We start from the raw sequence: 10,682 nt of genomic DNA on the forward strand, positions 1-10,682 counted from the left end.
GCCTACCTTAAAAAAGTGTTTTATTTAAAGAGAAATGGATTTTTAAATGTTAAGTAAATAAAACATAAATAAACACATTTTAATCTCCTCTTGGAAACTGAGGTTTATTTATAATTTTTAATAAACTTTTCTAAAAGCTCATATAATTTAAGTAGAGAACAATTCTATTTGAAAAATGCAGTAAACATCTTAAAGCATTTACTGTTTTAATCAGCTTTTAATTAATTATGTCAGGGAACCTAGAAAAATAATGACTATAACACTTATCCAACTGAAAAAAGGCAGCCCAACAATGAAATACTTTACTAATGTGATGGTATACCAGGTAATTTTTGAGTGAAATTCAAACTGTGAACAGACTCACTTTTCTCTCATACTTACTTTTAAAGGCTTCCAAGGCCTGATGAAATGTATACATGCTATTTTCTCAACTAACAAGTGACATGAAATTTTTGGAGCCATCTTATTCTTTCCAACAACTTAGCTAAATATGAAACAACGGAATCTTCAAAATGCTTGACCCACAACTATACAGCTCTCACTCAAGAGGAAAAAAGGACGCAACATGTCTACTTTTACACATATGCCTAAGCAGTTACATCAACCACAGCTTGGCTTACAGGAGGCATGCACACCTGTATCAAAGACAATGACCACCCAGTAGAATAAGCTTTTTATGGATGATGTGACTATCACATTTTGAGAGATAGAATCTCAGCCTCAAATAATGCCATTATACTCTCGCAGCATAGGAGTGTGCTGAGTGCTATGCTACTTGGGGGAAAAAAAAGTATATTTTGTATTCATGTGAAAAGGAATAAAACAAAATTTGTACAGATGGCTCAGAAACAGGTGAAAATTAGGTACTTCATAGACTAATATCTATGGTCGTTCCAGCTCTAAAATTATTGTTTCTATTCTCACTAGCATTATTCAGTTAAAGATTCTCTTCAATCATTCCAACAGAATTGCTGCCAGAATTTTGGACGATTTCCAAAAGAAAAGTCAAGGATTCCAACCTTCTGCATTACTGGGAGACATTCACTTCACAATAATACATTATTTAATTTAAACTTAACTAAATAACTGAAAGCCTTCATTTTGGATAAAGAAATTTTGGCCTAGGGATGTTAAATAATTCAATTCATACAATAAAACACTTACTGATCATGTATATAGATAGCCTACTATATACTGGGTATACAATAATAGCTAAGACACAATTACTTTACTCAAGGAATGAATAGTACAGTTATTATCTTATTAAAAATGAAGCTAGAACAACCAACCACTCCACCAACAAAAAAATGAAGCTAGAAAGAAGCCACTTGGTTAAAATCTTTCATGTAACAAATCAAATTGTGCTTTCTTCCATCAGCATGGATTCCTAAAGATGGGTTAACAATACCCTCCTTCTTCTAGGAAATGAAAAATTGTCTTCCCTAGCCTTTATTCCAACACAGTAAATTTGAAAATGCAGTTGTTATATGTGGTATCATTATGCAGGAGTAATACTCACAGATGAGAAGAAACCAACAGGCAAAATAAAGATTTACTAACTTAAACTAGTGATATTCGAATAAAATGTTTTCATTTATTTAAAGTTTGAGTGAGTAGCGATAAAACTGCCACCTACTGGATGTTCACTGAACTACATGAACTACGACTGCTATCAGTACCTCCCAGTCATCAAGAGAACAGTTTTTAGATCTATTAAAAAAATCAAGACGCAAAACCTCTGTTAACTATATACTTTACTATAATTAAATTATTAACCGCAATACAGTACTCTGGACCTATAGCCACTTCTAAAACAGTTATCCTTCTTTTAAAATGACTTCAAAATCCTGAAATGAAACTGAAACTTCTCCTTGTAGGTTGTAACTGTATACGCTTTATTATACGCTCATTTATCATTCATATGACATAGATATGCCTGCAATGTAAGGCCGTTACGGTAAAAATACCATTACAGCAGAATATATAATAAAAGTTGCACATGCATACAACAGTAGGGACTGTATTTCAATTCTGTATAAACATCAGAATCAACAAATATACACATAAACATCGATGGTGCCATGTACAAGAAATATGGCAAAACACTGTAATTCAGAGTTATCTGTTAGGCAAATATGATACCAGATAGTTTCATTTTAAAGAGTTCTCCATTTCAGGGTAGAAAAATTAAAAATCGTACCACCTCGTCAATGAGCAGTTTACTGACAGGTTAAGGACCAAGAGTAGAGTATTCCTACCATAGCATTTCTCTAATTCACCGCAGTGTTTTACAAAGTTTTTCTCAACCCCAGAAGTCCCAGTTTCGCAGACATCAAGGCCCTATGAACACAGCCTATGACAATGAAAGCCTGCCAACCTTCACATAAAGGACAGGTTATTATTAACACCACCATCTCTGCGAAAGCGTGCCTAGGCTTGAAGAACCTCTTTCACTTTTGCACTAGGTGGTAGCAGTGCCTGTGCGACAATCAGACCCGCTTCATTCTGTCCGCCTTTGCCTAGGACCCCGGTTCTGAGGTCGCCCGGTACGACCTCAAGCCCCCGCAGCGACCGGGCTGCCTACAGAGATTCCCTGGAAACGGCCTAACTCTTGGGGGCAGCGCTAACGGAGACCTAAGGGCCTAGGCCGGGCCGAAAGCCAAGGCGGAGCCCGGGACGCCCTTGGAGGTTAATCCGGTGGATACGAAGGGCTGCGAGAAGCTGAGGGGCGGCAATGAGGTGGGGCATGGGAGGACGGCGGGGTGACCTTTCCCACTCGGCTTCCCGGACCCGAGCCAGTTCCTAAAGGACCTCTGCGGGACCCTTCGCCCGTCCCACGAAGCCCCGCGGAAACCCGCTACTCACCCCCCCAGCAGAACAGCGGCCGCAAGAGGCCCTAGCAGCCTCATACAGGAAGGAAACGCCGCCTGGGAAAGAACGCTTCCGGGGGGAGTCGCGGCCCGCCCCCTCGCAAGGAGCATGCGCCACCGCGGCCGAAGGCCTGGAGGGGCGCGTTTACGGGTTTTCGAAGTGGTGCGGGGGTACTCGGCGGGAGCGAGGTCACGCTCCAGATTCCTAACCTGCTATCTGCTGGGCGGAGCCTCTGAGTTTAGCTGAGTCTCGGAGATGGAATTGGGGCAGGCGCTTGTCACATAAAGTCCGTGCCCTGCTCGCGGGCTCCTGTCGCAACACTGACAAACCCGGGAGCCTTCGTGAGAGTGCAAAGTGTGTTCTGTGTTCCCCGCAGAGAAGTTCTTCCTTCCCTTCTGCTTGATCCTTACCTACGCCCTTCGCCCGCCGCTCCAACCCCGGCTGCAAACCCGCACGCTGCTGTTCTGTCGTTTAGCCAAATCTCTGACGCGCATGGCCAACCCCCCACCCCTCACCATCTGTCTTTCAGTTTTTAGGGTGAGCTCACCCTCCTCTCCCTTGTCTGCTCCGACGAACACCTGGGGGTGGCGCCTGAAAATCTTTCTGCGGAACGATTCTGCAGCCTACCCGGGCAGGCTTGATAGTAGGGACAAAAGAGGGCATCTGGTAACAGGTTTTGCACTTCAGTGACTTCCCTTTTTCTTTTACCCCTTTCTTTCCCTTTGCAGAATGAGAGATGAGGCACCAGAGGTCCCCAGGGCGCAAATCTGAAAGCCAGCGCCTCCTGAGCACAGGCTGCCAGGGGCGAGACGACATTAGACATTGCCCCCCAGATATAAGAAGCATCGCTTCCTTCAGACAGAGGTGGTGAGACTATGAAGTAATGGGACAGTTCCTCTTACTACGCTCCTCGGGAAGGCAGTTTGTGCCTCTCTGCTTTAGGCATCATCCTTTATGGCTAAAATTCTGTAGCCTGATTGTTGAATGTAGTGAATGCTACCCTTGTTACAAGCTTGTGATAACTGTAGTGATGATAATAGCTACAGTTTACTGAATGTCTACTTGGTGTCAGGCAATATGCTTCTTTGGGCTTCACATCCATAACCTGAATTCCTCAAAAAACCCAATCCTCTAAAATAACCATTATTTTCTCTTTATTTATTACTTATAGATGAGCAAATTTTAAAGCTTAGAGCGATAAACTTTTTTAAGTTCATGCACCTAAGAAGTGGCAAAATTTCATTGGGACCTAGATCTGATTCAAATCCTACACTTTACATTCTCTCTTTGAAATAGTAAACTGATAGCAGTTAAATTTTAAAATCTAGGTGAAAGAGGTAAGACCATGAAATGACAAAATCTTAAGGCTTTAAAGGATAAGGATGGGATGACAGGAATTCACGAATGTTTAAAAACTGTGATTGGGTTTATTGACAAGAATCAGAATGGAATCTAATACGGTAAGTGGTTCTTGTTTTGCATGCATGCCTTTTTGTCTATTTTTGTGTGTCTACAACCATAACATAAATTCTAAAAAAACTGATATGAAGCTAGGTTTGGGAGTGCTAGTCTGATTTTTCATCTCAGAATGATTATGAGACCAGGATAATATTTAGAAGTAAACACAAGCCATGTGTTCAGCAGTCTTAGAAGAGACTCTCCACTGGGTCCCAGTGATTATCCTCAATCTTGAGTCATTGCTTGGGATGCTCGTGGGACTATGCCTTGACAGAGCTAAAAGGTAGAGGTTATTGAAGGAAAGAACTTTAGGTTTTGTGGCTCGTGAGGATAATCATACCCTGGTAAGGAAAATGAGCTGAGAAACTCAAGATGGTAATGGATTTCCATCATCCACTGAGTGAAACTGGGTCAACTAAGAGCCTCACCTGCTTTTCTCTAAGGGCCAGGATAACCAACCTACCCAGTTTGTCTGACATTAAGGGGATTTCTAGGACATAGGACTTCAAATGCTAATACAGGGAATGTCTCAGGCAAGCCATGAGTAGTTAGTCACCCTACTAGGGACATCCTAAATGAACTCTAGAATCAGGTGGAGCTCTCAGTATGGTTGCATCTAGACTCAATTCATCTGCTTAATATCTGCGGTATGATTGCACAGGAAAGGAAATTGTGGATAAAGTAATCAAGACTGACCATAAAGAGTCTACATGCCCCCAAATAAATATTGCTGCTCATTCCTTTTCCAGTGGTTTGGCTATAAACTGAGTACCTACATCTATACTTTTTGGACCTAATTTTCATTTAGCAAATCCGTAGGAAGCCTCCTATGTCTGGGCCCTAAGACATCAAATGACTGCCTTCCCATATACCATGCACATTCATTTCCAGCAATCACTAAATCAGCTAGATTCTTCCAGAATAGAGCTGAGTGAACATATGCTTTTCATCCCAGGATAGCTTTATATAATCCCTGGCAGCACAAAACACCATATTTGGCCCACAGTAGGGGCTCAATAAATAATTCATTATGTGTAATATTAATCAGGAAATTATTACAACAGATTTTTTGGTAGACCTTCTGAGCCTTCCCTCCGTGATGTCAGAATCAAGATAATAGTTATATTTACTGTAGAAAGTTTTTGTTTGTTTTTAAACTAATGCCTCTTAAGGCAGTTAATGGCAGTTCTCTCCTCAGCGAAGTGAATTTTCCTTTGTTTTTGTTAGTTGGGTGGAGGTGTGATAAGTTTGCTCTGTAGCCAAGGTCAATTATTGCACTGGACCCTTGAAGGGGAAAGGATGCCTTAGATTAGGAGCTGTAGAATTTCACTGTGAGTCTATTCACTTGGACAAGTTGGCAAAATGCAGGTTCCCAGGTCCCGGCATTAAAGGCTCCCATTTAACTGCTCTAGGTTTTGGCCCAGGTATTTGCATTTTGAATAAGCATCTGAGATGATTTGGATATAGGTAGTTTGGGACCACACTTTGACAAACTCTGCCCTAGTCAGTGATAATTTTAGATGTATTTTTGCAAAAATCTTTTCTGCCCCAGCCCCAAAAGCCTATCTGGTTAGCTGAACCATTAAGCCAGCTGGGATACATCAAGAAATCAAGGCAAGGAAGCCTCATGACAAGATTCAGAATAAAATGTCTTTGGAAGGAAAAACAAATCTGAAATCTTTGGATAAATAAACATGGTAAACCTGACCCTTTTCATTGCGCATGAGAATGATTCACTTGACAGTGATTTAGAAAGAGCAGAACTTCAACAAATAGATAGAATTATATAGCAGTAATTTCGCCAGTATAAGAGTCACTTGGTAACCTTGGTTCTTTTAAAAATATTTCATTGGAAAAAAATAATCGTATTATTTTGATAAGTTAAATAATAGAATGGGTGGGGAAAGAAAAGCAAGAACATGAAGCTGTATCTAAAGCCATGAAAGCACTGAGAAAGGCTAAGATCAGGTGCTTGAAGCTCCAGCAGAAAGAGTAAGATGGAATCAATGCAAAAATAATGGAAAATTAAAATTTCAACAGATTGGAAGGAGTGGAAAGATGAATTGATAGCTTCATTCTATAAAAAGCACAAAAGCTAAAAAGACTCAACAGAAAAGTTCAAAGAACATATTGTTGTAAATCTACTTTTCATGCTTTTATGTTTTTAAACTTTGTACATAATTTAAAATGAGTATATATAGAAATTAGTGTATATGTAATTTTCTCATATTATCAGGGTAGCACTAATCCACAAACAGTCTTACATTGCTTCATAATCCTTTTTCTCAAGCACTACTGCCAGTTGTACATTTTTTACAGTTTATGCTACCAAGAAACATTTTCTAGAACTTAGATATTTCTTTTACATCTGCAATATTTTGTTGTTTAGCTTTAATACAGTACTGAAAATAGACTGTTCAGGTGATACTATCTGTGGAAAGTCAGGATGGATCAAACCAGGGAATTGCTTGGGAAGATGTCTAACCTTACTGTAACCTTACATTAGCAAGAGCTTTAAGGCATAAATGAAAGAGTAAGCTCCCTAGGGTTTGTTTGGGCCCTTCCTAAATGCCCTTCCATATGATTTTTTTTTTTTTAATGGGAGAGGAGTTGGGAGAGATTGGGTAAGAATAACAAAGATATGAATTCATCAGTCAAAATAGAAGAAACAGTAGTTGAAACATTAATTCTCAATTCCTGTAACAGCAGATTGATAGATGAAGCATAAAACAAGACCAGATGCTGTGGTTTCCAGGATGCACTTGGCTTCCCATCCTTTATGACCTGGAGCATTTTTTGCCGTAAGTAGGTCATTTGCTTGCTCTCATTTACCTGATTCTAGGAAAATGCCCTTGAAAGTATTTGGAAAATAATACTTTTTGTTAAGCTTGTGCTTAACATTTTAAAAGTTAAGATTGCATGAAACTTCCCCCACCCCCTTTTCTCTATTAGCCAGAATAACTTGTAACCTTGTAGCATAAGTGAAACTAAAATGGACAAGAAGAATTCAAGATGTTTTATTTTCTAAGGACTAAAATTTGTGTCCATAGCACTGGCATAGTACTCATCTCACAGAATTATAATTGGGATTTAAGTTTCTGTATTCTCCTATCAGATGTGCAGTTCTTGAAAAAAGAGGATGCCTAGGACATAGGAGGGGCTTAACAAATGTTTTAATTAACTGATTCCCCCCCACCAATCTGACATATTGAATGAAGCTTTTCAGGCACCATTCTAATAGATTTACGGTGACCAGGGAGGGAAAAAGAGGAAAGAAAGGCAAATGGTCCAAAGATAAGGACATGTGCAATTAAACCATTTTACTGACCATAATTATATTATTGTCCTGTCATGACAGGTCTGTTCCTGATGTGTCCACCAGAGACCAGTCCCATTAGGTATCCATAAGGTTTAAGAACATGGACATTGCAACCCAACAGACTTGGGTTTAGATGTAAGATCTGTTATTTACTAGCTTTGTGACTTTGGGCAAGTTATTAAGCTCTATAAGCCTCGAGTTCGTCACCTTTAATACAGGGACAAAAGCAGTACTCACACCATGGAGTTGCACTGAGAATTAAATGAGACAGTGCATGGCAAGTGCTGAGCTCTATGCCTGGCACTTAGCAAGTGCTCAATAAACATGCCATTGTAATACCTCAGATGTTATTTTCATTATACTATGAAGTGATATTCTGTCATTTCCAGAAGCCCTGTATGGACAAAGATTCCTTCATATCTCCTTAGTGTTTGCATGAGGACTTCATCTCTCAAGTTGTCAACTGTGGCATCTTGTCTGGGAATGTTTATCTTCTCTGACTTGTGAAGAGGCTATGCCTCTGTCTCTTTGAACTCTTAGTTCTCTCATTCTCAGTTTTAATACACTCCTCTGAGTGAGTCTTACTGATTAGTAGTCTATAAACCATTAATGATAGTTATATAAAACCAGTAAGGTTCCATCCTTGTGACCCCCCCCCCAGACAAATAAGTTTAAAATATTGGTCAATCCATGAAAATGACTATCTGGATATTTCTCAGTTCACTGAAGACCATCATTAATATTGGCTGTCGTTCCCATTCTGTCTAATGACAGCCATTTATTGAGCTTACAGTTCTTGCTCTCATGGAGTTCTGAAGACTCAAATATCTTGTGAAAATGCAAGTCTTCATAGAACTATTGATTTTTTTTAAGGTAGAGGTTTAACCTACCTTTCATCTCCATTCATTATTTGTTTTGGGAAAACTTCCTTACGTAGATTGCCGAGTGACTTTTGCACAGAAGAAAGAAATTAGTTCAACGGATGAAAGTGAGATGCTGAACCAGATTTGAGATTTTAGAGGTCAATCCTTTGCATGTCTTATCATTTCTTTGCAAAATACAACCTTTTTGTAACACTTGAGGACTATCATAACATCAGAGCTGCTATTCTTCATACAATATTTAATTCCTTTGAACATAACATGTTTTTTAAAAAATATTTACTATGTGCAACTCGTGGAAATGCTCCTAAAATTGAGGGAGTTCTACTGAGCAAAAGAAATGGAATATCCTGTATAGAGACTGAGTGCATGGCTTCCAAAGGCAAAGGCAAGGGCAAAACTTGCTAATTTTAGATGTTTAGGGATGAAATGTCTACTAGACCTTGTTTCATCTTAGAGAGACCCAACAGTAGCGTACTAGCAAGCTACTGTTAAATTTGCCCTCCCCACCTGTTTATTGCCAGTGTTTCTGGAAACAGAAAAACTAAACAAAGGGGTAAGGAAAAAAAAAAGCAAAGTCTGCATGTAACTTGAGTTAGAGAAGTGCAGGAAACAAATCAAGTATACTAAGTTAGCAGTGCTCAAAGTCCCATTCAACTTCAGAATAGTATACCTGGTAGAGTTCCACAAACGTTTCTCCTTTCTAGCCTGCTGCTTATTAAGTTTAAATGCCAGAACCATTCTGAGAGCTCTAAATGCCCATATGAGGCCTAGAGCCAGAGACATGCCTCACACCCATTTCTTTATATTTTCTGAATTCCCAGGTAAACGAGAGATCAGAAAAAGGGACAGTCAAGGAAAGGAGACAAAGAGGTCGACTCCCCAACAGTGTTTTCTTCCCCTTTGGTGTTTTGCAAAAAGCTGAAGAGATGCTATAATGATTCTTTAACCAACTGAAAGCAGCGTTAGAATTCTGTCTAGATATTCTTGAACCTCTGACTGGGCAGTGTTCCACCTTCCACACTCCAGTCCATCCATCATTCAATACTACTTATGCTAGATAAACTGGCTTGCCATAGTTTATTATCATGTTGTCCTCACAGACTAGTATTCAAGGAGCCTCCCCTGACCACTTCTTGGAACTCTTGGAAGTAAACAGAGAAACAGTTTAAATGAATGGTAAAAACCCATGAAGGGCTTCCCTGGTGGCGCAGTGGTTGAGAGTCTGCCTGCCGATGCAGAGGACACGGGTTCGTGCCCCGGTCTGGGAGGATCCCACGTGCCGCGGAGCAGCTGGGCCCGTGAGCCATGGCCGCTGAGCCTGCGCGTCCGGAGCCTGTGCTCCGCAACGGGAGAGGCCACAGCAGTGAGAGGCCCGCATACCGCAAAAAACAAAACAAAAAACAAACAAACATGAAATACAGTGATTGTTTTTTTTTGGGGGGGGGAGTAAATAATTATATGTCTTCAGTTGAGAGAATCATAAGGATTTCTAGCACATGAATACACATTCACAGCCCCCAAACAGAAGACAACTAAAAAATCTCTGCAGAGGGACAGCATTTCCCCCTCATTCCATAGGAGGGTGGGGATCTGTGACACTCCATTTTAATGATCATCCCCAAATTCTGTATCTGTGCCCAACACAGTAAAGCATTTCCAAGTACAGAGTGTCAGACAGGTGAACAACAAACAGCCTCTGTCAAAATAGTTTGAAGCTTGCAAGATGTAGATTATTGAATACAGTACTTGAAAAATGCTAAATTATGACAGTCCTCAATGACAGCTCTGCGACCTGTCTCATGTTAGGTAGCCTTTCTGGGTTTCTGCCTCTGAAATTGAAATAGTTCTACCAACTTCATAATTCCGTGATTCTGTGATTCGTTCATTCTGACCTGTATGTGGGAGAACTTTTGTTTAAATTTTCTCCCCTTTAGAATCCAACAAATGAATGCTAAATTTGAACTCTAAGTTTCAGAGTATACTTTAACATATTAAGAAATTATAACAATTTCTAACAAGACTTGTGTACTATACTACCTTGTCAGCTACCATTTTGCCTGTCATAGTTTTGTCACAATGTGGTTTTGTATTTGTATGCTTAAATTTTACAATCTGTGATCTCTATGTATGTATGTATGGTTGAGTTTAGT

The 10,682-nt window shown here is 39.9% G+C and overlaps 1 protein-coding gene and 1 long non-coding RNA gene across 2 annotated transcripts in view; one reads left to right on the forward strand and one right to left on the reverse strand.

Moving 5' to 3' along the window:
• Positions 1–2,933, reverse strand: part of ATAD1 (ATPase family AAA domain containing 1) — a 55,806-nt gene extending 52,873 nt beyond the window's left edge. The window contains exon 1 of the mRNA XM_082673758.1: positions 2,866–2,933. Coding sequence (XP_082529884.1) covers positions 2,866–2,909 — 44 coding nt within the window. The 5' untranslated portion in view covers positions 2,910–2,933. The remainder of the gene's footprint in view (positions 1–2,865) is intronic.
• A 108-nt stretch (positions 2,934–3,041) lies between these two features.
• On the forward strand, positions 3,042–7,747 carry LOC309835044. Its single transcript, XR_014297920.1, has 4 exons — positions 3,042–3,225; positions 3,600–3,735; positions 7,036–7,130; positions 7,688–7,747. It is a non-coding gene; the product is annotated as an uncharacterized lncRNA (long non-coding RNA).
• The last annotated feature ends 2,935 nt before the right edge of the window (positions 7,748–10,682 follow it).

Source organism: Grampus griseus, assembly GCF_964374135.1.
Source record: "Grampus griseus genome assembly, chromosome: 16".
NCBI classification, from domain to species: Eukaryota; Metazoa; Chordata; class Mammalia; order Artiodactyla; family Delphinidae; genus Grampus; species Grampus griseus.